General features: G+C 55.5%; 1 protein-coding gene across 2 annotated transcripts in view; it reads left to right on the top strand.

The window, feature by feature from the left end:
• MGAT5B (alpha-1,6-mannosylglycoprotein 6-beta-N-acetylglucosaminyltransferase B) overlaps nt 1–27,503 on the top strand; it is a 70,759-nt gene that overhangs the window by 9,741 nt on the left and 33,515 nt on the right. For both annotated transcript variants that reach the window (XM_049113890.1, XM_025468123.3), the window contains exons 3-8: nt 2,592–2,739; nt 16,632–16,747; nt 17,255–17,328; nt 18,323–18,493; nt 19,284–19,448; nt 20,301–20,470. In XM_049113890.1, the coding sequence (XP_048969847.1) occupies nt 2,592–2,739; nt 16,632–16,747; nt 17,255–17,328; nt 18,323–18,493; nt 19,284–19,448; nt 20,301–20,470 (844 nt within the window). The remainder of the gene's footprint in view (nt 1–2,591; nt 2,740–16,631; nt 16,748–17,254; nt 17,329–18,322; nt 18,494–19,283; nt 19,449–20,300; nt 20,471–27,503) is intronic.

Raw genomic sequence — 27,503 nt, 5'->3', positions numbered from 1 at the left:
GTTACCCCCACCCAGCCTGTCCCAAGCCACGGGGCTGCCCCAGCTCTGCTTGGCTCCTGGGGTCCTGCAGCTCTTGGCCAGATGGTGCAGTTTTTCCAGGAGGGGCTCAGGCAGCGAGGAGGAGCAAAGGAAGTTTGAGATGAGCTCAGACACAGGGGCAGCAGTGTGACAGGGCAGGGTGCCAGGCCTGAGGCATTCCGGGGAGCAGAGCACTGCTCCAGGAGGCGTGATGTGGGCTCAGTGTCGCTGGGGCGCCGCATCTGCACAAGGGAGCTGCTGCCCGGGCTCTGTGGTCCAGGTGGCCCTGGGTGCCCTGGCCAGGTCATGGTTGGAGGGCCTTGGTTAACAGGCTCTGACTTAGGGTGTCCCCAGCTGTGGTCTCTCTCCTTGGTTTTATCCCATGCTTTTGGGGGAAGGGGCCACCCCAGCCTGAGCTGTGAGCATTGGCTCATCAGGGCTGCCCAGGGAGGTCGGGCAGGCTGTGCACTGCACAACTCCAGGAGTAGGTAGCAAGCAGTGGCCCGGTCAGATCATCTGATGTTCCCCTATTTTTCTAGCTGAGATGATGGGAACCTTCCCCTTGTTCTACTCTGTGCTCCAAGCACCAGTTGAAAGTCAGGTATTACATTTGGATGGATGATGGGCTTGGGTAGGAGGGTGGGGGGTCTCAGGGATGAGAATGATTTAAAAGACCCACCATCACCCCAGCTCTGTGGAGTTGAAAAGAGAGCGGGAGCTATTTATATCTTCTTGGATTGATTGACTAACCCATGGAGTACTGAGTGAGTGGGGTGGAGCAGAGCGGGGGGAGAAACCTGCTTCGCTTGACACAGTGGTGAAATTTCCCAATCCCAACTGGTTTGTTAAAAACCCACCCAGTTTTCTGGGAAGGCGAAGTGGGAAGGCTGCTCGTTACTTCGCAACTGGTGTGGAGATGGGGTAGAGGCAGTTTTTCTTTCTTTCCTTCCTCTAGATGTGCATTTTTCACCAACACCCCACCCCGAGCCTTCTCATTCTCAGGCGACTCCGTGTGTGTGAGCATGCGTGTGCGCCTTGGCCCCCCTCTTTAGCTCTGTCCTAAGGTTGGAGCAGCCCCTCCTCCAGCCTCCTCTCTTCTCCCCACCTCTGCCCCTGGTTCCCTGCCATGCTCTGTTCCGCCCCCTCCTGGCTCTGTGACCATGGATGGCAGATGGGACCCGGTACTGTTGAGTTGGGGACACCGAAGCTGATAGTGTTGCCATGACTGTCCCTTGGCCACATGGCCACATGGATGGGGGTGGCAGAGGCAGGTGAGAGCCTCTCTGAGCTCCCTGGGCCCTGGCCCTTTCTTTCCTGAGAAGCACATGCTGCTGGTGCCCCAGCCCTTGGCCTTCGGGATTTCCATGCTCATGTGCAGACTTGCACCTGCTGGTTTCCCCAGTGTGGTGTCTTACCCTCTCTGGGCCACCTCCCACTCCCTGACCAAGATTTCCTATAGCTCCCAAATAAACGACTTGCCCTCCAACCCTTGTCTTGAGGTTTGCTTCTGGGAAACCCAACCCAGGGCCCTCCTGCGCCCCGGAAGCCCCTGGAAGTGTTCAGGTCTCCGTGACTTGGCTCATTTGCTGTGAGAGGTTCAGAGCCAGCCCTTGGGGGTTTTGGGGAGCCAAGTTGGGGATTGCAGAGCCTGGAACCTGAGTATCTGTAGACCTCTGGAGGGGCTGTTAAAACCTTCACGTGACTTGATTGAAAAGAAAGGCAGGAACCACTCTCCCCTCCAGCATGTGTGGCCCCAAAAAGCGGGAATCACTAGAAGGGAAATCTTGGGGAAGCCCAGCTGGTTAATGGGATCTTGGTTGAAGTGCCTTGTTTTCATTTAATTTTATTCTTCACAACGTCTCCCTTGCCCCTCAGCCCAGGAGTGGATCCTCGGGAACCTGAAAGCCAGCTGAGAGTCGGGACAAATTCACGATGGTCTCCTATGGCGGGGTCTGGGATTGTGGAGTGGGGCAGGGGTCTGCTCGGGCCCCGAGCCCCTTGAACACGGGCTCACAATGTCTCCTGTACATGCACACCACGTGGGGGGCAAGCAGAGTGCAGGTTCCTGGGCGGTCCTAGAGGTGTGAATCAGCCGATCGAGACTAGGGCCTGAGAATCTGGATTTTAACAGCCTGGCCAGGAGATTCAGGCATGGAGTGGCTGGTTGACTGCACTTTCGAGAGGCCTGATCTACAAGATCTGTCTGGAACTCGGTGCTGGGGGCCCTGGGGTTCCGCACCCCCACCCCTGGCCTTCTCCTGTTTTTTCACAGACTTGGGATTAGGTCTAAAGCTCCATTTTGCAGGTAACCAAACAGAGGCCCAGAGGCATTAGGATGATTTCCGTGTCCCCCAGCTGGTAGGGAGCAGAGTCGGCCCAGGGCTCTGTACCCCCACACAACGAAGTGAGGGGATTTCCTGTCCTACAGGGGTGAGGGGTGGGGTGGGCTCACTCTCCTGCCCAACTCCTTTGCCTGGGAAAGTGCGCGTGGGGCTGGAGTCTGAGCCACCAGGTGGCTTCAGGTGGCCTGCAGGCTGCGGCTGAACCTGACGGCGCCCGCGCTCTGTCTGCAGTGTTGGGTGGGCCCGAGTCCCGCGGCGTCCTCCGCAAGATGAGCGACCTGCTGGAGCTGATGGTGAAGCGAATGGACACGCTGGCCAGACTGGAGAACAGCAGTGAGCTGCACCGGGCTGCTGGCAACGGGCACTTTGCTGTGGACAGGTAAGGGGTCCGCGGGGGCGGGGGGGGCGGCGCGGACCAGGCGGCGTGCTGGGCACTGGGGCGCAGCCTCAATGTGCACTCCCGGAGCTGGCGGGGGCACTCTTGGTCAGCCCCCTTCTCTGCTAACCCGGACGAAACTTAGAAGCATGCAGAAGCCACACAGTAATACAACCCAGAGCTCATTTCCACTCCCGGATTTTACAGCTGCTAACGTTTTGTCATATCGATGGCCTGACGTCCTTTTTCCTTTTTAATAAAAATCACAGATGAAAGCTGGAGGGCCCTTTACCTGCCTCCCCATGGAGACAAGTGCCTTCCTGAGTTAGGTATCAGTGCTTCCAGTCCACGGTAACCGTTTGCGTAGACGTATTTTTATACGCACACGCTGTCAATACACGGCGTGTGGCGTTTGCCGGCCGCACACGAGTGGCATCCCGCAGGGCATTTCCTCCACCTGCTTCTCTCACTCAACCTGGCACCTTTGAGCTTTGTCCACGTGGATTGTCACATGTGGATGTGCATGTGGATGGGATGACCCCAGTGGTGGTTACCTGTCCTCTGCCGACGGGCCTGGACCATTTTTGCCTTGGTTTATTCATTCTAAATATTCCCCTACGGAGCCTGGAATGTCCAGAGGCCTCCTTCCAGGTAGCTTAGGAGCGGCCCCCCGGAGCCCACGCTGTGAAACCGAATCGTGTGTATTAGGTGAGTAAGTGATCTGGAACCCAGAGGCGGAGGGAGTGTGAAATCAGGCCCATCCGGATGGGGGGTGTTGGCCCTCAGACTGTGGAGGGAGGTGCTTGCTGCCCACCCGTCCCAGGCAGACGAGCGCCCCCTGATCTCTTTTCAACACTGAGGTTCTTTGTGAGGTGGATTTGCTTGATGCTCTTCTAACTGCTAAAAACTAAGTTTGAAACCCACACTTGACACAACTTCGGAAAAGCTATATATCTTGGCCAGTGTGATTTGCTGAAAGCGTCCTGCTGCTGAAAACTATAGTTGCGATCCACACTTCTAGACAATTTGTAGGAAAGCGGTAGCTCAGCCAATACGTGAAATGTAAAAGCCAAGGCTCCAGGGATTTCCTGTTTGGAGTTTGGCAGAGTCAAAGTTAGAGTGCTGGCGGTCAGTCCTGGTTATGGGGGGGCCCCCGGCGGCTGCAGGAAGGGGTGTGTGTGACGGACCCCTCCTTTGGACCGCTGTGGGGTCCTTTGCCCCGTAGCCCGCCTAGGCTGGGCTGCTGGCCACGGCGCCCGCCTCACACTGGCCTTGCTGATCGAATGTCCTGGATGCCCAGTCGGGTCATCTGGTGTCGGCGTGCCTACTGCATATTCAGTAGCATTTATGGACAGCTCACCGGGTGCCCGGCATCGTCCTTACCGCGTCCCCTCAGTGGTGGTGTCAGCCCCACTTTATGGGTGCTTCAATCTCCGTCACATTGAGGAGGACACCGAGGCACAGAGAAAATCAGGAAGTCACCCTGAGGTACGCAGCTGTTTGGGAGCTGGCCTGGCTCTGGGCCTTGACCAGCGAATGCCGGAGCCCATGCTTTTTCTTCCTTCCTTCCTTCCTTCCTTCCTTCCTTCCTTCCTTCCTTCCTTCCTTCCTTCCTTCCTTCCTTCCTTCTTTCTTTCTTTCTTTCTTTCTTTCTTTCTTTCTTTCTTTCTTTCTTTCTTTCTTCTTTCTCCTTCTTCTTTTTCTTCTTCTTCTCTTCTTTTTAAGATTTTTTACTTATTTATTTGAGAGAGAGCACATGAGAGAGAGAGGGAGAAGCAGACTCCCCGTTGAGCAGGGAGCCCGATGCAGGGCCCGATCCCAGGATCCCAGGATCAGGACCTGAGCTGAAGGCAGATGCTTCACTGACTGAGCCCCCCCAGGCGCCCCTCAGAGCCCACGTTTCTCACCACTGCGCACTTGGTAGCCATTCATTAAACATGGGGCTGTGTGCGGGTTAGTTTTTATTCCTTTGCAAGACTTTTCATATCAAGTAACTCACAGCTCAGGGGAAGAGTATCCTTCATCAGATCTCTGTCTTGATTTTTTTTTTTTTTTTTTTTGGTTTGGAAAATGTAGGCATTTAAATGACAGTCCTGGAGTCTGGGATTACACGTGATGGTAGTGCAAGGAGCCTGCCACAGTGCTTGGCTCCTGAGTGGGCTGCGTGGCCATGTGCTGGGTGCCCAGTTGGATGCCCTCTCGCCAACCTGGGATCAGTATCTGACAGAGCAAACGAAACGGATCCACTCACGAAACATGTTTTGGTCCTACTGAGCGCCTGGCCCTGCTGCTGGTGCTGGGGCCTCAGTGTTGAGCCCTTGTCCTCACTCCTATGGGAGGAGACGGGTAGCAACCAAGAAACAGAAATAAGTGAGACTATGTCGGATACTGATGCATGCTCTGAAGGGTTAGGGGTGGGTGCCGAGGAAGGATCTATTTACTCAGGGTGGTCTAGGAAGCCTCTACTGAGTTGGTGATAGTTAAGCTTAATTCTGAATAATGGGAAGGAGCTGGGAGTAGAGAATTTGAAGTAGAGAGGGCAACAAGTACAAAGGCCCTGGGGTAAGAATAAGCTTGGTATGTTGGAAGAAAAGAACCGGTAAGAAAGCTGACATGGCAAAGCATGCTGAGGGACAGGAGAGGCCAACAGGGCAGGTGGCATGGAGCTTTGTGGTATTTGGGACATTCTTCTGAGACGTGTGGGAGTTTGTCCGAGAGCTCACAACCCCAGGGGGGATAGGATCTGGCTTTTTTTTTTTTTTTTAAAAGAGTTCCAACTGCTGTATGGAAAAGGGAAGCAGGGGAGCTGGTGGCAAAAATGGGGAGAGGGAGGTTAAGGTGAGTTCCCGCTGGGGCACGAGATCCTTTTCTGCTGTGTGTGCGTGGAGTGCATCTTCTCTAATCCAGCCCCACTCCCATGTCATCCTTTCCCCGTTCCTGCCTGCCGCCAGCTGTGCTGCCTCCCCTCTGGACTGCTGACCCAGCCTCTGTCCACGGGGCTGTGCATCAGGGTGAGGGCAGAGGACCGGCCTGGCCCTCCCTCCGCTGAGCAGCCTGCTGTGGGTGGCAGGGCAGAGGGTCAGGTCGCCTGCCTTTTGGGGGCAGGACGGGGTGGGGGAGCCACTGTCAGCTCCTTCAACGTCTCTCTGGTTTCCTCCAGTCCTGGCTTCTCCCTCCCTCCCCTGCCCTGCCCTTCCTCTCCTCCTAGGAGGGAGTAGTCCGTGCCACCTCCTAGCTCCATCCCGGGAAATAGCAACAATCCATCAAGACCAGCAGAGCCCATCAAACCCCATAGGCAGAGCCATAAATTTCAGGGACATTGTTGCTTCTGGTTTCAGGGGACAGAAATGGTGGGTGTGTCCAGGACATGCGGGGGTGTGGGGGGGCGGGCTGCTTGCTCATGTCTCCCCTCTGCACAAACACTGCAGCCCCTGCCCCACCTTAACCCCCTAAACCGACCCACCTGGGCCAGACAGGTGGGAGTCCTGCGGACCTGCATGCTGCTGTGTCTCCAGCAAACTCTGTTCATCTCACTTCGAAATGATCTGTGGCCTGAATAGCCCCCCACTGTACTCCTGCCCTGCTGGAAGCTTCTGGACTGTTGCCTCCCACCCGTGTCCTCAGGGAAAGCAAATTTGCTTTTTTAGCCTAGGAAAACCTAATTAGGGGTTATTTGCAGATTTGCTGCAAATGGCATCATATTATGTATCCTAAAGCCAAACAGTAATGATCTCTGAATTTCCCAGAAGGCTTCTCTGCCACAGCAAAGACGACCAACATTCCGGGCTGTTTTCATTCGAGTCAAATACGAGGCCGTATCTGCTGGACCTGTACCGTGTGTGGCGTCCGGGCCGGGGTTTCTAGAATGGGTGGAGCAGGCACAGGGGAACCAAAATTGGAGCCCTGTTCTCAGAGTGGCCCTGCTGGGGGTGGGGGAGCAACTGGCCCCCGGCCGTGCGCGCAGCTGGAGTCAGGACCGCAGGGCTGGGTTGGAAGCGCCAGGAGCCCACTTCAGGTGAGCCCTGCAGTGAGGGGCAGACTCGGGCCTGGGACTCAGCCTTGACCCTTCTGTCTCTCACTTGTATCCAGCCCATCGGCAATCTGTCCCCACCCTCCGAGTGTGCCCAGAATCCCAGCTCTCCCCTTTGCCCACCGCCCTTGCCCTCCTCCGACTGTTTATTTTAAAGAGAGATTATTTTAAAATACTAATTTGGTCAAGAGCCGCCTCTGTTCCCCACCTCCCCCAAGCTCCCAGTCACTCACCAGTGGCCTGTGACCCCCATGTGCCCAGCCCTGCTATCTTCCCACTTGCTCCCTGGGCTTCAGCCCACCAGCCTCCTCTCTATTCCTGTCGCACAGTGGTCTGTCTCCCTCTGGCCACAGGGCCTTTGCACAGGCCATGCCCTCTGCCTGGAATGCTCTTTCCTCAGATCTAGCCAGGTGAAAGAATTCATTTTCTCCCTCCTCTTCCTCCAGTTTTTACTCAAATGTCACCAATGAGTCCTTCCCTGGGGACCTATTTCAAATTGTACCCAGCCTCCCAGATTCCACCTCACCCTGTGTATTTTCATGATTTGCTTGTTCACTGTCTGTCTCCCAAGCTGGAACGTATGCTCCGTGAGGGCAGAGATTTTGTCTGTCTCATTTCTGGATCCCAGGGTTCAATAAGTACTTGCTGGAGGAAGGAAGGAGAGGCAGGGTGCTGTGGGCGCCCTTGGTGCTCTGTTACGTGTGAATCTGGGGACTTGGGCGTGTGGACTGTGTGCGACAGGACAGGGAGACAGAAGCCAGGTGTGTCCTGGCCACCCCCACCCTGGACGAGTTCCCATTCTGGACCCTGAGGAGTCGGCCCGCCTGGGAATGCCCGGTCACCGCCTTGTGGCCTGTAACGACCTGGTCGTTTCATGCTGGGAATCTGCTCAGGAGAAGAATCTTCACTTAGGAACATGTTTCTGAACATCTTGGTCATTGACTCCTTTTGTATTTTTATTTTTTTATTTCAATTTTCAAAAGATTTTATTTATTTATTCATGAGAGACACAGAGGAAAAGGCAGAGACACAGGCAGAGGGAGAAGCAGGCTCCCTGCAGGGAGCCCAATGCAGGACTCGATCCCAGGACCCCGGGATCATGCCCTGAGCCACAGGCAGATGTGCAACCACTGAGCCACCCAGGCGTCCCAATACCTTTTTTATAATGTCAAAAAGTTTGAGCAATGTGGTGCCTGGCTGGCTCAGTCGGTGGAGTGTGCAAATGTTGATCTCGGGATTGTGAGTTCGAGCCCTGTGTTGGGTGTAGAGATGACTTAAAATAAAATCTTGCCAAAACCTACAAAGTTTGAGCAACAATTTAAATGTCCACCGGCGAGGGCACAGCACGCAGACCGTGGTGCCTCTGCTGGGTGCGGCTTATGCTGCCATCAAACAGGAGGTTGACAGGGACATGTGGGGATTTTAGTGATAAGTGACAATGTGAAGAGGAGGTTAGATAATAATGAACAGAGTTGGATTACCAGTGTGCAGAAATCAATAAAAATAAAGTAACAATAAACAGCAGATCAAGATTCTTGTTTGTGGGTAAAGAGATGAAGGGTTTTTCAGTTTTTTTTAAAAAAAAAAAACCTCAAAAATGCTTCTAGACATTCTCGGCCACCTACAGCCTGAGCGAGGAGCCTCGGGGGTCTGCGTGAGTGTGGGGGGCAGGTGAGGGGACCCAAAATCTGGGAAGACAACTTTGGGGGCTTCTTTCAAAGGGTTGCCTTAGGGCACCTGGGGGCTCAATTCAATGTCCGCTTTCGGCTCAGGTCATGATCTCTGCAGGGGTGGGGGGGCTTGGGATCAAGGCCTGTGTCGGGCTCTCTGCTCGCTTAGCGGCAAGTCGGCTTCCCCCCTCCCTCTTCATCTCCCTCTGTGATCTCTCTCTCACTCTCTCTCGAATAAATAAATAAAATCTGTAAAGAATAAATAAATAAAAGGCTTACCCCACCTATGGCCCTGACAGGACAGCCTCCCGGTGGATGAGATCCGGGCGCTTGTCTGGCCCCAAGGCTGGAGGGAGGCCGGACTGGGTGGGAAGGGACGCAGGTAGCTGGGTGACAAGGTCAGGGCAGGAACCTAGCAAACGTGAGGATAAGTGTGAACGGGTTAAGCATCCTAACAAAGACAAAGGTTCTCAACCTCGTTTGCTGTGGGTAAGATGGGCAAGGTACACCTCTACAGTAGGATCTCAACGGGTCTTAAATAAAAGATACATAGGGGATTTTTAAAAAAAAATCCTCCGGGTAAAAGCCAGGTCCTGGGGTGTAGGAGTGGGAGCTGGACTCGGGCTCCTGTGTCCCCCAGTCCAGCTTCCACACCCTGGCCTTGCTGTGTGCATGGGGCACCGATCCCTTCGCCCAGTGTGGAAACCACACACCGCTCGACGCTGACTGCGCTCCTGTCAATGGTGGGGAGATTATCCATCCGTCTGTCTGTCTGTCTATCTACCATAAATGCACATATATTTCTTGATGCAAGAGAGACAAATGCTCTCTGCTCTTGCTTGAGGAGGGGTTGGCAGGTCCTCAGTGTCGTCCGGACCCCCCCACAGCATCCGGGGCTCTGGATGGGGGTGACTGGGGCCAGAGAAGCCGAGGAGGAGACTGGACCCTGGGCAGGGGTTCCTTACATCCCATGCGGTGTGTGAGAGACGGGGGGACAGACGGACAGTCACAGAGCAGCTCCCCGTCTGTGACGCTCGTGTCTCTGGCCATACGTGTCTGTGCGTCTCGGTCAGTGTGCGTGTGGGCCCCCGTGTGCAGAGTCTCCCTGTGTTTTAAAAGGAAAGCGGCTGGTTTGATAATAAAATAACAACTCCCAGCCAGCGTGCCGGCCAGCTGCGCGGAATCAATACTCTGTTAATTGAATGCAATCCTCATAAATCATGGGAGGAACATGAAATTAAACCTCCTTCCCCGGGCGGGCGTCCGGGAGAGCTTGTTCAAGGGGCCAGGGAATGAGGGCCAAGTGGGTGACTGCCTCAGGGGCTGAGGGGAGGGGCTGGGGCCTTCGGGGGCCTCTTGGGGGCCTGGCCTGATGGGATGGATGCTGGAGCTGGGCCCAAGGGGAAGTGGCCGCGGGGCCCTGACCCCAGGTGGTAGAGGGAACAGAGCATCCTGTGACCGGCTGCCTCTTTGGGGGACAGAGGCAGGCTGCCAGGGGGCTCCCGGAGGCCACTGGTGCTTGGGCAGGAGGGGCTGGTGGTCCGTCTGTGGGTGCAAGATAAGGGGTGCTTGGGCAGGAGAACTTTGGATACTATGGATACCAGAGCCTCTCCGAGTGGCTCCCCGGGGGTGGGGAGTGGGCTGACCAGAGGCCTGGCTTGGCCTTCTTTCACTTCTCAAGTAAGAAACGACTGGTGGGATGCCTGGTGCTTAGTAGGTGTGCAGAAATCACAGGGCCACGCGTCTCGAGCTCTGGGTGTGCTTCACTGTTTTGCAAACGCTGCAGGAAGGAGCAAGGTCTGGCGCAGAGAGCCAGGGTCTGAGTCCCTTGCTCCATCCCCAGCCCAAAAGCAACCTCGGGGACGTCACTGATGTCATTTTGTCTTTTCCTGGCCAGTTTCCCCTCGGTGCAGTAAGAGGCAGGGCTGGCAGGGCTCTGAGGTGTGCTACTTCCTAACCCCGGGCAGGTTCTCAGGGCCGCGGTGTCCCCAGAGAGGCAACGTGATGGGTCTGGGCCCACTGGGGCAGGGCACCTAGGAGCCCGTGGTGTGGGGGGCACCTGTTGGCTCTTTTCCTGTGTGACAAGAGCAGTGGTGGCCTCAGGAGGTGCCAGCGGATCCCGGGACATTGCTTCCCCTCTTCCCATTTCTGTCCTGTCAGCTCTTGGCCAACTTTGTGTCTCAGGCCGGCTCGGGCCACTCGGGCACGTTTGCTGGGAGACAGGGCAGGGCCTCTCCAGCCAGCGCCACGCGGGGTGGCCCTCAGGCCCGAGGACTGTGCCCTGGCTTCCAGCGGACTCTCGCGGAGCTGGCTGAAACAGCAGTGCTAATAGTTAATGATGACCAATAGTGAAAGCAGCTCCTCCAGCGGACGCTGGTTATGTACGTTGACCTTGACCAGCGGCCCAGTGAGATAAGGCCCACCCAGGCCTGTGATTCCCGGGTGAGGGAACTGGCTCAGGCAAGGAAAGGCCTGGCCCAGACGGCAGACCTGGAGGGGACGGGGCCCGGCCTGCATGGTCTGCATGGCCCTGTGGTCCTGAGAGCCGCGGCAACCATGTGACCACGCCACATTTGTCAGGGGTGACAAGGGACAAAGTCCCGTGATGCTTCGTGGAATGTCTGCCCAGCTGGGAGGGATGGTGGCACCCATCTGACCCAAAGTCCCGCTGGCCCTGAGAGCTCCTGATAATGCAGAAGGCCCCCTTCCTTCTTGCCCCTGCCTGGCAGCCGCAGCCTACAGGGTGGGGCCAAGAACCTCACCCTCCTCTTGCTGATCATGCCGTGGGGAGCCGTGGGGAGCCGTGGGGAGCCATGGGAGCTGCCAGGCCTTGCCAGGAGTAACCCGCTGCTACAGGGTGAAGGGCAAAGACGCCTCCGTGCAGAGCCTCTCCCAAATCTCTGGGTGGCCGTCTTCCCACCCACCCTGACGCGGCCCTGGGTCTCCCACTCCCACTCAGGCCGTGCCTCACAAGGCCATCGGGTCAGGCGCCTCTGGCTTGACCACCAAATGCACGCACCAAATATAAAACAGGAAAGGAATTAAAAATAAGCAACCAGTAGGGAGGATCAAAGAGCCCGCCATCACTTGCACCAGCAGCAGGGAGACAGGGTACTCAGCTGAGAAAGGCTGCGGGCATCTGTCCCCGAGGTCCCCCTGCCTTGCACCCACAATCCAAGGTCTGTACCCTGGTAACAGATCCTACGGGGTTAGGATTCGTGCTGACAGGGAGAAGCCTCCTGCTACAGCTCTTTCAGCCTTCGCCAGTAGCCGGGGGTGGGAGTGCGGGTGCAAAACCGTACTGAGGGGGACGCCTGGGTGGCTCAGCACGTTGAGCATCTGCCTTCATTCAGCTCAGGGTGTGACCCGGGGTCCCAGGATCGGGTCCCTCATCGGGCTCCCTGCATGGAGCCTGCTTCTCCCTCTGCCTGTGTCTCTGCCTCTCTCTCTCTGTGTCTCATGAATAAATAAAATGTTGAAAAAAAAAAAACACAATAAAACCATACTGAGGGGTCCACCCCCATGATGTCACTCCCTAGATCAAGGCCTTGGTCCTGAAGTCCTGCCCTCATGCCCACCCCTAGGCACAGACCCCTTGCAGGTGAACTGATAGCTGATTTTTCCACATAGTAGCCATGTGGCGCTGAGCAAGTAACTCAGCCTTGCTGGGCCTTGGTTTCCTCCTCTGTACAAAGGGCTGTTCAAAAGAACCATGATGTTGTCCAGAGAATTGTCTGGCGCCCCGCCGATGGGAGCACCCTGACTTCCTGCTCTCCTCCCCTTCTTCACGCTTCCCCGGCCACGGCCCTGCTGTGGTCTGCCATCTCCTGAGGCATCTATTTTCACTGTCAGTTTTTAAAGAGCACCCAGGGAGAGAGGGCTAATCATAGATTATTTGAAAATAGAAAGTACCGCACGGATGCTAAGTCCAGTTTAACACCAGTGACGCCGAGTCATTCTGTTTTGAACACGCTGAGCTTGGGAAATCAGACCGAAGCCACCTGCCCTCTTCAGAGCCCCCACTGGTGATGCTCCCCAGGAAACGCTTATAGTATGAACATCCTCCAAAAAGTGAAGTGCCTTGTTCTGTGGTCGGACACATGGTCCTTCCTTTGGGGGATGGAGTGGTGGCTGTGGCTGGGACATGAAAGCGTCTCGAGCATTTACTGAGTGTCTACTATATGCTGAGCATGTGACCCTCGGCCTTGTGTCTCATCCTCGGAGGTAGTTGAGGTTCTTCAGCTGTTACAGGAGCTACGCCCCAGAGTTCAGACAGGTTAGGTAACTTGCCCAAGGTCACATAGCTGTCTGGTGGAGTCAGGATGTGAGTCCAGGACCTCTGACTCTGAAGCCCTCACTCTTCCCAATTTCTGAATAACATGGGGAGTCACCCACCCGGGGCTCGAGATGTCACGCGTGGTCTCCAGCTGCTCATCTCTGGTCAAAGTAGCTGCAGGCTCACTTGGGCTTCAGGGAGAGGAGCATGGGTTGGAGAGACGTTCCTGACACGGGGGCCCAGGAGAACCCAGACTGTCCTTTTGGGACGGTCTAAAACCCATTTCCCCTCAGTGCTGCAGACAGTGATACATCAATTTCCTAGGGCTGCCATAAAAAAAAAAAAAAATGACCACAAACTGGATGGCTTAAAACAATAAAAATTATTTCCTCTCTCAGTTCTGGGGGCTGAAGTCTGCAATCCAGGCATCAGCGGGGCCTTGTTCCTTCTGAAGCCTCCAGGGATCCTTCCTTGCACACCCAGGTCCTTGCGGTCTCTGCCTCCGCCGTCCCATGGTGGCCTTCTGCAGCACGCCTTCCCGTGGCCTTCTCATGAGGACACCAGGGACTGCACTGAGGCCCCATCTCATTCAGCATGACCTCATCTCAACTAATTACATTTGCAAAGACCCTATTTCCAAATAAGGTCACATTTTGCGGTTCTTGGTGGATGTGAATCTGGGGGAGGGGGCGCGGGAGAGGCTACTCAGCCCAGCTCAGGGATGGAGCTCTGGGCATGTAGCCCATGCTGGGCAGTGCCAGGCTCCATCCAGAAGCACGTTCCTGTCCTTGAGGACGCAGGACTCGACTGGGGGTTTCTTTTATTTCCTTTTTGTTTCTCTTTCAAAGATTTTATTTTGGGGGCACCTGGGTGGCTCAGTCAGTTAAGCATCTGCCTTTAGCTCAGGTCATGATCCTGGGGTCCTGGGATCAAGCTACTCAACAGAGGGAGCCTGCTTCTTCCTCTCCCTCTGCCCCTGCTTGTGTACTGTCTCTCACTCCCTCTCAAATATATAAAATCTAAAAAAAAAAAAAAAGATTTTATTTTTAAGTAATCTCTACACGCAGCGTGAGACTCCAGCCTACAACCCCAAGATCAACAGTCACGTGCTCTACCGACTGAGCCGGCCAGGAGCCCCAGGCCTCCAGGGGGTTGCAAGCCAGCCACTTGCCACCACAGCCCAGCATCTAGGGGGCTCGGAGGAGCGATCTGGCTCCCGGAGGGTGGATGGAGCAGAGCCTTGAGGGAGAGGCACCTTCCGGGAGGCCTAAAGTGGGGTGGGGTCCCTTTTAAAGTCCAGCAGGACCTGCGGGGGTCCTGCTCGATCCCTGACAAGGGTTGTTTGTGCCCTGGGGTCTCTGGTTAGAGGTTGTGGGGGCGGGCGTACCTGGCCCTTCCCTGCCCGGGAGCACCCCCTGAGCTCCTCGGCCACCCATGCTCAGCACCAGCCCTGACCCAGCAGCCACGAGCTTCTGGCCTCCCACACGGTGGCCACCTCCTGGTGTCGGCTGAACGTCCCTTCCGGGCAGAGGGGTGTCTGTCCTGTCCCCGCAGGTCAGCAGGGAAGGCAACTCCAGGAGGCTCCCTGGAACTGACTGCGGAGCCCAACCCAGACGTCAGGTCCTCGGGCTCCTTCCCTGCTTAAGGGGGGCATCCTCTGCGGGTACCTGTCACCACCACCACCCACCCCCCCCCGCCAGAGGTGAAGCCTCCTGGTTCTTGAGAAGGAAATGATCTTAGACGTGTGGCCCCCCGCAGACTGCAGTGTGTAAACAGAACAGCAGCATGTCCCTGGTTTGAACTTTTCTTTTTTTTAAAGATTTTATTTATTTATTCATGAGAGACACACACACAGAGAGAGAGAGAGAGAGAGAAGCAGAGGGAGGAGCAGGCTCCATGCAGGGAGCCCGACGTGGGACTCGATCCTGGGTCTCCAGGATCACACCCTGGGCCGAAGGCAGGTGCTAAACCACTGAGCCACCCAGGGATCCCCTGGTTTGAACTTTTCACAGAGGACAGTGAGTGGGGGGAAAGTGTCTACAAAGGCTCCTTTGGGGTCAGAGGGTAGAGAAGAGCCGCCGGCCTGGCCCCAGCCCCTTCGGCCTTGGCATCAGCCACACCACGCCACCAGCAACAGCGGCCTCCGCGTGCAGGCCTACGTTTTTAGAGAATGACCATGAGGCACAGAGAGGCCAAGTGACTCGCCCAGGGTCACACAGCTCCTAAGAGGCGGATCTTCAGCTCTTTTTCTGGTTCACTGTAAAGGGCAATGCCCACCGCGCTCTTCCCCATGGCCTTCCTCGGCCACCTGAAGACCGAGGAGGACTGTTCCTATTCCCCTGCTGTCTGGGGACTCTGAGCAAAAGGAGCATCATCTTTTAGCCCCTCCCTCTTATCTGTAATCTAACAGAAGGCCAGTTGTGTCCTCCAGAAAGATAAGTCGACGCCTGAAGCCCGGTGCCTCTGAATGTGATCTGACTTGAAAATAGGCCTTGGCAGATGTGATCAGATTAAGATGGGGTCAACTGGATGGAGGGGGGGGCTAGTCCAGTGACCGGGTCCCTGCACCATGGGAGAATCTGGACACGCACAGAAGGCCGAGTGATAGCACGCAGAGGCTGGGTGATGCGCCCAGAAGTTGGGGGAGTCTCCCTCGGGGCCCCCAGACGGAACCCACCCTGCTGACATGTTGATTTTGGACTTCCGGCCTCCAGAACTGTGAGAGGATGAATTTGTGGTGCTGTTACGGTGGCCACAGGGAGCCGAGAGAGGCATGCCACCTTCCAGTAGTTTGGTTTTGAGAGTTGACGGGATTGAGTGTGTGTGTGTACATACATGTGTGTGCATCGAGGGCTCGTCTGCCCCTTCCTGCTACCCTCCCTGTGCCCACGTCTGCCTTGTCCCCACCTGTCTCCCACACCCTCTGGGGATGGGGCCACAGCTCGTCCTCTCCTTGCAGGAGGTGGCAGTGGTGGCGGGAGAGGAGGGTGGCCCGAGGGGACATGTGGACAGATCACCCGAGGGGACACCTCCTTCCTGTAATTCCCATTTTGTGGGGCAGTAAAGCCCCCGTCCTCATAACGGGGTAGATGGAGCTTAAACAGGGTGCGCAGAGCCCGAGGGCCGAGTGCCAAGTGCGAAGGAACAGAATTAACGTGTCGGGGAGAGCAAGCGACGTGTGGAGGAAGCCCCCGCACGGCCGGAGTGGGGTCCATCTCCGCGCAGGCCTCTGCAATGAGATAAATCCTGTGGGTGGCGTCTCGTAAACTTCTCTGAGGGTTGAGTAGTAATCAACCGCAGGAAATAAATTCTCCAAAAATAAAGGCAAGGCGAGTATTGGAGGGTGGAGGGCTGTGATGTTAGTGGCAGTAAATGCGTTTCAGATCCTGGGAGGGATTCATGCCCAGGAGCCCAACGATAATTTACTAGAGGCTTAATAGTTGGCAAGTCCCCAGGCTGCTTTGGGTGGAATTTATTTGGGCACAATGTAGCCCCTCCGGGAGGAAACAGAGAACCAGACTCGGGGCCGCGGGCCATGCCCGGGAAAGGGCCCCCATCGCCTGGGGGTCCCGGGCCAGGTCCCCTCCGGGCTCTGGCACGAGCCCCTCTGCTTGCTGTAGCCGCAGTCGTTGCCCCTTGGTGCGCGGGGGGCGCACACACGTGGGCATGAACGTGCAACATGCCTGGCCTGCGCGGCTGCGTGTGTCCCATGGATGGTTCGAGAATCCCCCGCACCCCAGCCGGGGTGGAGCGTGCACACGCCTCCGCCTCCACGCCCAGCGCTGTCCGGCTCGGCGTTTCGGTTCATCCTGGGGCGGCCTCCGGGTGCCAGGAGCGCTGCCCGGCGGCTGCCCTCGCTCGTGCTCGTGCACCAGGGCCTCCCGAAGGCCACCGACTCCGCCCCGGCTTCTGTCCCTAGGTTTGCCCCCGGGGCCGGCCTCATGGAGCGGATCCAGGCCATCGCCCAGAACGTCTCGGACATCGCCGTGAAGGTGGACCAGATCCTGCGCCACAGCCTGCTCCTGCACAGCAAGGGTGGGGGCCCGGGCCCCTCTGCCCCTGGGAGGCCGGCGTGCGGGTGGCCCTGCCCGCTCCCCACAGCCGCTCTCCTGGCTCCTGCCTCAGGCTCTAAGCGGGGTGACTTGGGGTTCACCCCACCGTGACCTGCTCTGAGAAGTCCTGGAATCTCCAGGTGGCCCCTTCCATTTTTCTTGATGTGGGGAGCAGCAGACTGGGGGCCCCCCCAGAGGGTTACATTTGGGCAGGTGCTTGAGGTCTGCCTAGCGAGACCCTGGTCATAGCCATTCAAGCCAGCTCCTCACTGGTTCCAAAGCCCGTGTGGAGGGTGGTGGCCAGTGGCAGAGGAGGGGAGGGAGCTCAGGCTTGGGGACCCCCTGGCAGGTGGCCTTTCAGGTGAGAAGACTCAAGGGAGAGGTGCTCCCGAGCTAACCTCTCCCCCTGCAGACCAGGCCTCTCCCACCCGTCACTGGGCTCCTTGCTAGACCCAGGTCCTCAGCAAGCTGACCTTCTCTCCCCCTGCAGTGTCAGAAGGCCGGCGGGACCAGTGCGAGGCGCCCAGTGACCCCAAGTTCCCTGACTGCTCAGGGAAGGTGGAGGTGAGGCCCGGGGCTGAGGACGGGGGTAGAAGTGACCCAGGGGCAGCCTCCTCTTTGGGGACCCTGCCCCAGACTAGCTCTGAGGTTCTGCTCCTGGCAGGGATGTCTCTGCTAGTGAGGACTTCTCTGCCCGGCCCCCGGCCCCTGACCCTGGTACCCGCTGGCAGAGGCCAGCCTCAGTGGGGTGACCGCCTCTCTGCTTGGGCCGTCTGCCTGGCCCACCAACCCAAGTTACCTCGGATGATCATGTTTCAGGGTTTTCAGTAAACAGATTTCCTGCAAACAAACGGTTAATAACCCCTCCAGCAGCCTGTGTCCCAACACATTCAGACAAAGCCTAGATCTCTTGAGTGGGCCTGTCTCCCCATCCCTCCCCATCCTTGCAACCAGCTGGACTGAGATAGCTCCACCTCTGGGGGCTCCCTTCCAGGGGCCCATGGCTGCATGGAGCCCGTCCATCTGGGAATGCAGCCCACACCATAGAAGCCAGCTCCTCACTGGTTCTGAACCCCCTCAGAGGGTAGAGCAGTGGCCCCAGCAGGCCCCTTCCTCGGTGACATGTGGGGATCACTGTGGGCGGGGCCCGCTCTGGCTCCAGCCCTCCTGTCCTTGGAGGCTGCTCCTGACCTTGGCCTCAATGGAACCTGCTCCCAGTGGAGACCAGCCAGGCCCTGAGCTGCCGCGTCTCCCGCTGTTTGCCCTGGAGCTTTCCCTGAGTGTGTGGGGACCTGGCCTTATTTTCCCAGGGTCCTCCTCTTTCTGGGCCTGGGGAATGGTGGTCCTGTTCGGCCTTCCCTGAGGTTCCCAGTGACCAGGGCACAGGGCCGGGTCCAGTCTCTGTCTTCTCTGTTTCTGGCCCTTGCTGCATCTCTAAATGTGTGCCCCAGAGGCCCTGTCCTGAGGGACCGGGTCCCCAAGGACGTGCCTGCCAAGAGCCTGCCGGGGGGCGGGGGTTGGTGCCAGCACCCTGGTCCTAGGCTGGCCCTCTCCACAGTGGATGCGTGCCCGCTGGACCTCTGACCCCTGCTACGCCTTTTTCGGGGTGGACGGCACCGAGTGCTCCTTCCTCATCTACCTCAGCGAGGTTGAGTGGTTCTGTCCCCCACTGCCCTGGAGGAACCAGACGGCCACCCAGACGGCCCCCAAGCCCCTCCCCAAAGTCCAGGTAGGCCTGGGAAGTGGGTGGGCCCATGAGGGGCTGGTGGACAGGTCATCCGGCCTCCTCAGGCGGGGCATCCTTAAGAGACAGCAGGAGGACCCCTTTGCCCCTGGTAAAATGAGGCTGACCAGCTGTGCCTGGTGGGGGGCACGTCCCAGCCTGCCAGCCTGACTGTGCCGTCCCACCTTCTGGCGATGTTGCAGAACTCGGCCTACCTGAGGGGCCAGCTGGGGCCCTGGAGGCACCCCCTAAACGGACTAGAATAATAGTAACGATAGCTGTCGTTCCTGGAAGGCTTCCAGACACTTCATTTGTACATAAACCTCCCAGCAGTCCCTTATGCGGCCACACAACAGATGGCGACTCTGAGGTCTAGGGAGTGCAGTTAATTTGTTCAGGGCATCCAGTTACTCCAGCTCCACTCAGGGGGCCCAGCCTCCCTGCCGTCCCAGCGCCAGCTCTGACCAGCACCCTCGCGGCCTCCGTGTAGCACCTGAGACCCCTGGGAACTGTCATTGCTAACTACCCCCACCACACACACACACAAAAGGGCTCGGGACAGAAGGATGACCAGGGCTGGGCTGAGGCAGGCTTGGCTGGGGGGTTGGTGCTGGTGGGTGAGAGCAGGGCTCCCCGACTGTGGGGGCTGGCAGGCCCTTATACAGGGCAGGAGAAGCTAGAGTACGCCCCAGCCTCCCAGGGAGGGTGCCGGCCCCTGCCCCCAGGCAGCAGGTGACCATGGTGGCGCGGCTGCGGGGCTGAGGGCTGGAGAACCCATGTCTGGGTGCCCCTCCAGGCAGTTTTCCGGAGCAACCTGTCCCACCTCCTGGAGCTGATGGGCAGTGGAAAGGAGTCTCTAATCTTCATGAAGAAACGGACCAAGCGGCTCACGGCCCAGTGGGCGCTGGCTGCCCAGCGGCTGGCACGGAAGCTGGGAAGCGCCTGGAGGGACCAGAAGCAGGTACTACTTCTCTGTGCTTTCAGGTTGCTGAGCCCAGAGAGCTTAGGAAATGAGCTCAGGGCCCCAGGCCTCCAAGTGGGCACCGGGTCCGCCCTTGAAAAGGTTTTATGGAATTTATTTGGATTTCAGCTGGGGCAAGGGAGGCAGAGTCCAGGATAGATGCATGTGGTGGCCCTTGGCCCTTTTCAGGTTTGGGGTAGAATGACAAACCCTCCGCTCCACCACTTAGGGGCTCTGTGTTCTGTAGATGTCTTGTTCTATTCAGGCAGAAAAATCATGCCATTTGCCTGGAATATTGGGAATAATGTAGCCTGTTTGCGGGAGGTTGTAGGTTCATCCATCCATCTGTCCACCTACCCATCCATCTACCCATCTGTCCATCTACCCATCTATTCACCCACCCATCCATCCACCCATCTATCCATCTACGCATCTATCCATCCACCCATCTCTCCATTCACATCCATCCATCTGTCCACCCACCCATCCATCATCCATCCATCCATCCATCCATCCATCCATCCATCCAATAAATATTTACCTGACTTTCACATCACCTGTTTATTTCTTTCAGAGTCCCTCTCATTTCATGAATATATCTCTTGTCTGTGTTTACTGTTGTCTACCTCTTCCATCTGGAACGTAAGCGCCTTGAAGGCGGGACGTGACCATCTTGTTCACTTTGATCCCCAGTGCCCAGTGTGGTCACTCTGCCTCTTGGTCCCCCTGCTGATGCCAGAAAGCGCCTGCCCAGGCCCAGCCTGGAGACAGCCACCGCTGCTGGCCGGGTCTCCCTGGGGGTGGCAGGGCAAGTGCTACTGCTCCTCCACGCTGACCCTGTGTCCTCCCCAGATCCTCGTTCACATCGGCTTCCTGACGGAGGAGTCTGGTGACGTCTTCAGCCCAAGGGTGCTAAAGGGCGGGCCTCTGGGGGAGATGGTGCAGTGGGCAGACATCTTGGCCACTCTCTATGTCCTGGGCCATGGCCTGCGGATCACAGTGTCCCTGAAGGAGCTGCAGAGGTGAGTGCCGGGGGAGGGGAGGGGAGGAAGGGGAAGCTGTCTCCCAGGAGCCCCTGCTCCACCTGCAGGGCCCTGGGAGGCTTCCTGTGGTATACAGTGGATAGTGACATTCCTAATTTCCTCCTCCTCCTCCACATTGGTACCTGGTCATGTTTGGGATGCACCAAGGAGGCATATTTGCATGGTGCTGTTCAAAGGTCCGTGTCTCCATCTTGGGCCAACAGGTGTCCCAGCATTTGCACTCAGTGGCTGACAAATATTGGTGTGGGGAATTGAGCCGTGTCATGTAGATAGTGTCTTATATGCCTGCCATCCTGGTGGAGCCTTGGGGGTTTTCTTCTGGAACTGGCTCCTTCCTGGGCCTATTCTGGGGGCTGGTAAGACCTGCACGGTGATGAGGTGGGCCTATGATGCCTGTCCCTTCCCCGACGCTTCCCTTTCCAGAGCCCCCCTGATGTTCTTGCAGGTGGGAAATGGTGACGAGAGGGCGTGGGATTGTGTGTGTGTGTGTGCGTGTGTGTGGGTGTGTGTGCATGCCTGCATGCAAGTCTGATTAGGTTTAACTGCTGCATTTGTGGGATATAGAAATATAGACCGTTTTCCTTCATTTATTTATCATTTCTTCTATGATATTTGATACACACAAAAATGTCTGTAACAGATGTTATTACGAAGTGTTAGGATGGGGTTCTCCCATGATTCTGTGATCCAATCTAAAGAAAAAATATTCCCAGGACTCTTGTGTCCACCTGGTGCCCCTTCTCTCATGAATCCCTCTGCTTCCCCCTAGAGGAAACTTGCAACTTGGATTTTGTGTTTATTATTTCTTTGTTTTTACATCAGATTTTTTTTCTTTTGTTTTCATACTCAGGTTTATTCATAAATAGTATATGGTTTAGTTTTATTTGCTTTGGGCTTTGTGTCAATGGCATCTACTGTATGTAATGCTTGAGACTTGCTTTCTTCACCCACTATTATGTTTCAAAGATTCATCCATGTTGTTCCATGGGGCTCTCTTTTGTTCAATTTCACTGCTGTATGAGATTTCATTATATTATTTTTTCCATAATTATTTTCCAGTGTTTACACTGTGGGCATGTTCTCCCTGCTTTTGTAAGTTGTTTTGAGTGATGCTATGGTAGATGTTCTTGTACATGGGGTACCTGTGTCACAGTTTCTCCTGGGTGTAGACTGAGTTTCTCTTCAGTATAAAGTGTACAATTGCTGGAACTGATGTTGTGTGAAAATTCAGCTTTGTAAGGTAATGCCAGTTGTTTTCCTGAGTGATGGCCCAATTTAGCCCCACTCATTGGAGATTCCCAGTGGCCAGGTTGTCACCCATATGTAGGGGTATTAGATTTCCTAATTGAGGGTGTCGGGTGGTGTCATGATACCTTGTTAGGTTCTTAACTTGCATTTCCTGGACAACTATTGAAGCTGAGCATTCTGTCATTTACTTATCCTTCTCTCCTCTTGATGAAATACCCACTCATGTCATCTGCCCATCTTTCTGCTTGGTCGTGTATGTTTTCTTTATTGAGTTGTAGATGTTCTTTATATATGATGGATATAAAGCCCATGCAATTTATATCTTTTTAAAAATATTCTGCTAATTTGTGGCTTGTCTTTGTCATTTCTTTCTCCACCCCACTCCCTGGTGGAGCCCAAGGAACAGAAGCCTTAATTTAATGTAATTAAAGCCAGTGATCTTTTTCTTTTTCTTTATGGTTAGGGGTTTGTGCTTTGTGGATTTCTATTCCTCTTTCTCATAAGACATGACTAAGAAAGGCCCCAGAGTTGTTGCCTACAAATCGACTTTTCTTCACCAGCCTATTAACTTACTCTGAGGGTGGTTTTCTTTTTTTTTCTTTTTCTCTTTTTTTTAAGATTTTATTTATTTATTCATGAAAGACACACACACACACACACACACAGAAAGAGAGAGAGAGAGAGAGAGAGAGAGGCAGAGACAAAGGCAGAGGGAGAAGCAGGCTCCATGCAGAGAGCCTGATGTGGGACTCGATCCTGGGACTCCAGGATCACACCCTGAGCCGAAGGCAGGCGCCAAACTGCTGAGCCACCCAGAGATTCCCTGAGGGTGGTTTTCAAGCTAAAATGTCATTCTTGTCCAGAGCCCACCCATCATCTTGATGGTCTGTTGCTTCTAGATGTCTCTCTCTGATCAGCATTTTGTCCTGGCCATGAATGCTGGTGCTCCATAGCACAGGAGTGTTGGAGAGAGGATGATGCTGATGGGGACAAAGCCATTGACAGTCTTAGGTCAGCGTGGTCTCGGGCAGCTACTCAGCCCCTGCAGTTTTCCCCTGCAACTTGGAGCCTGCCAGTAAATCAAGGAGTGCTTCTCATGACCTTGATCGGAGGGCAGTACTAGGACCAGCTGTATTGAGTAGGGGGAGACCACTAAATAACCTACTGGTTTGAAGGTTTTTATGCCCATGGCTTGCAATTCACACCACTGGAGTCATTCTTATAGGCTGATGAACTTTTCCAGTAGGCCTAGGAAAGTTGAAAAGTGTCTTCAGAGAGGAACAGTATATAGAGAAGGAGAAGGTGACAGGGAGTAATGATGGGCTGCACGATTGTGGCAGTATTGGGAAGCACAATCCCAGATTGCAGGCAGTGGGTTCTGGGGGAAGAGGTGCCACCTGGGAAGAGAAACACCCCCTCCCAAATCTGGCTGAATGTCCCCCCAGTGGGAAGGACCTGGGTGGGGAGCTGTCCCCGAGTGCTGGTGCTAAACCCGTAGATGAGCTTCTCAGCGCTGGGAAAGGGAACCAGCATGTCCCTCACTGTGGCTCTCACCCTGGTGGCATTTTATCGTCAGACCAAGCTGTTCACATTGTGCGGGCCACTTCAGGGCTGTGTGTGCCCACTCGCCACCCGCCAGCACACATTGCTGCTCACCCCCAGCTCCTTCTGAACAGAAGACATAGATGCATCAACACTGTGGAGCAGAATGCTGCTAATGTTTGCAAATGATGAAAAGAACCATCTTTGCCTGGCCTTGAAACTTCCTACAGGAAAGTCAAATGGGGGGATGATGGTGGTGGTAAGGAGGAGGAAGGAGAAAAAGGACCCAGTGTCTTGGAAGTCAAAGAAGTCTTGGGCAGTTTGTGGATGACACAGTCAAGGGCTGTGGGTAGTCGTGAGCCAGACCTGCCTAGGGCAGAGCAGCAAGCAAGGGTCTAGGGGCTCTTGTCCCCTAAGTTACCAGAGACCCCAAGATGCAGTGGGAAGACTCCTGGACATGAAGTCTGTCTGGACTCGTCATCCCAGGCTCTGCCACACACACAAAGTCCCCCGTGAGTGTGGAGCATCCTATCAGCATTGCTGACACCTTGACCTGCCTCAAAGATTAGATGAATTCATGTTTATCAAACGGTGTTCAGCTTGATTCCTCCCTCCTGGCTGTGCATCTTCTGGGGCCAGAGACATGAGAACTTCTTTCCTTTACTGCTCCCTGAGGGAAGGCCTCTCCCATGCATTTGTGACGGCCCAACAACCACGCTGAGAGAATCATCCTTTCATGAGAGAGCAAGTATTTGACAAGTCTCCTTAAGAGATGGGAGTTTAACTCAGTTGCTCTGCTTCTCAACCCATGCTGGGGTATCTCCTGCCTCAGTCTTTATCCTGAGTCCTTACCTGCCCAGAGCACTTCCTCCTCTGGCCACTTCTTGGGCCTGGCACTGAGCCTATGTTTGCTGAGGCTGCCATTGCTCATAACAGGGCCAGAGCAGTGAAGGGGGAGGTCACTGCACTGAGGAGGTCTTGAAAGTGAGGCCCTAGTGTAAAGTATCAAGATCTCAAATACCTCCTGCTGCCTTTTATTTCACTACATACACGGACCCACATGTATTCACACATGTGCATGCGTGTATGCCCCAGCGTACAACCACATATGCACGCCCATGCCTGTGTGCACAGCTCATGCACGTATACACACATGCACATTTCTATGCATAGGTTCATACCACCACACACAGGCGAACACACCCTTGCACATGTGCACGCACACACCCCTGTGCACAACATGCAGCACACTACACATGCATGCACAGGTGCGTGCACACACACACATTCACACACCCCGCAGAGACTCCATATCCTCCGGCCAACATGTCACTTCATGCCAGACTCATGTGGGTCTGAAATTCCCAGAAGCAGGGGCTCCGGGGAGAGGTTATCGCATCTCTGATTTGCAGTTTGTTAAATGGGCAGGCCCAGGACTGTGCTCAGACAGCTCTGTCCTTGGTCCCCAGTGGGGTGTAGGTGCAAGTGAATGCTCTTGCTCAGACAGGGCAGAGCTGTTGTAAACAGCCCAGACACCCCAGGGAATAGCCTCATGAAGGGGCTTTCTAAATCTGTTATCAGAAACAATTTTGAAACAACTAAAAGGATAAAAACAGAAAAAAGAAAACCACCTTCCCCGGGAGACGTAATACAGTTATGTCTACAAAATTAAGAGCATCAGCTGTGGTTGGAATACATTTCAGGTGAGGATTCTTACCCTCCCACCCCCCACCCCTCTGGCTGCAGAGCAGCCTTAGAAAATGTACCAACATTTGGGCCTGTTCTTGGTGTGTCTATTTAATTGGTCTGGGGGAGATGAGTGGCTCCAAGTATCAAGTTCTCGAAGCTCCCAAGGTGATCTAATGAGCAGTGAAGGTTGACAAGTGGAAAAGGTGGGGCTGTGGCTTTTCTGAGCCTCCCCTGAAGTTCCCCACCGCCAGGATCTGGGCTGCTGTGGGGTTGGGACATTGACCTTCATGGCTTGTTCACAAGAGCTGTCCTCTGTCTCCAGTGCAGGTCCCGAGGGCAGGGTGAGGGCCTGAGGTTCAGGCTCAGGTCCCTAGAAGACTAGTCAAAAGCGTGTGCAGATTCCTCCCAGGCTCACATATGCATACCTGAAAGCCCCCCGTGATACCCTCGGTTGCAGGGGTGGGCTGAGGAGGCACCCCTTGGAAGTGGCCCCGATGGCGGGGCCTCTCATGCCTCACCCACGGCATCAGGTGGGAACCTGCTGACCCAGAATGTCCCTCGTTTCATGCCCTCTCTTGGATGTACTTTGCCCCTGTGACAGATGGAGGCCAGGGCCGTGAGCTCCTCGAGCTCATTCTGCCAGGACCACCCCAATGCGACCTAAATGCGGGCCTTCCCTTCCAACAGAGATTTCAATCCAGATGTGTGTCAGTTGGCTGGGGCAGCTGGAACAAAGCGCCACACACTGGGTGCGTAAACAACAGACATGGGTTGTCTCACAACCTGGAGGCCAAAAGGCCAAGATTGAGGTGTCAGTAGGGTTGTTCCTTCTGGGGCTGTGAGGGAGAATCTGTCAGACTGTCCCCTGGCTTCTGGTGGTTTGCTGGTGACCCGTGATGTTCATTGGCTTGTGAAGCATCATCCCACTCTCTGTCCTCGCCTTCACGTGGCCTTCTCTCTGTGTATGTGTCTGTGTCCAGCGTTCCCCCCTCTTCTAAGAGCGCCAGTCACAGTGGATTAGGACACATCCTAATGGCCTTATTTCAATTTGATGACCTCTTTAACGGCCCCATCTCCAGATAAAGCCACATTCTGAGATACTAGGGCTTAGGACTCCAACATGAATTCTAGGGGGGACGTGGTGCAACCCATAACAAGATGGTGACCGACTGAGCCTGGAAAGGAGTCACGGGCAGAAATCCCATTGGACACACTCGTGGCGTGGCTGTGGGCTCTGCAGGGAGGAGGAGAATCATCCGGGTCACCTCACCTCCCAGCCTTAGGGAGCCATTCCTTGTGGGCAGCACCTGGTTACCTGGGAAGTAGGTCAATGAGATGTGAAGGCGATCCCAATTGGGAGTCGCGGCGTGGCTTCTGTGACAGAGCGCCTTCCTGGTCTGGCTAAATGACCCGCGTGGGGAAGGGAACGGGACAGAGATGCTGCCGCTTGGATGCGGTTTGTCACAGATGTTCACGGCAGATGTCTTCACCACTGACTAAGCAACAAGGCTGGACGGATGAGCCGCTTTTCTCTGCTCCTCGTGTTTTGGTGTTTTAATTAACCAGCTCACTGGAGTGATGTTTGGGGTAATGCGTAGAGCCCACATCTAGTTTTGTGGCTGCAGGATGTTTCCCGGGGCGAGGGGTGCTGGGCAAGGGCCTGGAGGGGGCCTCACAGCACCATCGCGCTACTGCGCTCCCGGGGAGGGGAAGCAGGGCCAGAGCCTCCATGGGCTGCACCTGCACCTGCCTCCGTCCTCCTGAATGCCCAGTCCTCCTTGGGTATTTTATTTATGTATTTATTTATGTATTTATTTATTTATTATTATTTTTTAAAAGTTGATTGATTTGACAGAAAGAGCACAAGCAGGGGGAGCGGCGGGCAGGGGCAGAGGGAAAAGCAGACTCCCCCGCCCCGAGCAGGGAGCCGGACGCGGGGCTTGATCCCAGGACCCTGGGATCATGACCTGAGCCGAAGGCAGAGCTTCACCGACTGAGCCACCCCAGTGCCCCAGCCAGGGACATTTTGAATTAAGCCTTTCCCTTCCTCCCTGGCCAGAATCGGCCGTGCTCATTAATTTTATTTGCATAATTTCAAGCATCATTAATAGTACATGGCATGAGGAAAAATTACCGAGCTCTTCCTCCATCCATGAGTGAAATTGGGTTTAGTCGAAAATTAGTTGACTTAACTGGCAAATGATGAAAGCTTGAGAGGAGAATGTTTAAATAGGAGGACGAGGAGGGGCAACGCTTGGCCGTCAAGCACGGGGACTTGGTGGAAATCAATCTTCTGGCTTTTTTGTTTGATCAGCATTGTTGTTGTCTGAGGGAAATGCTGGGGAGGGTCCCCCGAGAATGAGGGAGGCAGGGCCCACGTCCCCACAGCCCCGTCCCTGCGAGCAGCCCAGGCCTCTGGGAGCCAGGTGGGGCAGGCCTCAGGGCGCTACCGGCTCTGACCGGCTCTGACTGGCTCTGACTGGCCTGAACCGGGCCGAACTAGCCGGCCCAGCACAGCCCCCCGTGACTGGCC

This window comes from Canis lupus, chromosome 9 (assembly GCF_003254725.2).
Source record: "Canis lupus dingo isolate Sandy chromosome 9, ASM325472v2, whole genome shotgun sequence".
NCBI classification, from domain to species: Eukaryota; Metazoa; Chordata; class Mammalia; order Carnivora; family Canidae; genus Canis; species Canis lupus.
This window is presented reverse-complemented; position numbering and strand designations above follow the sequence as displayed.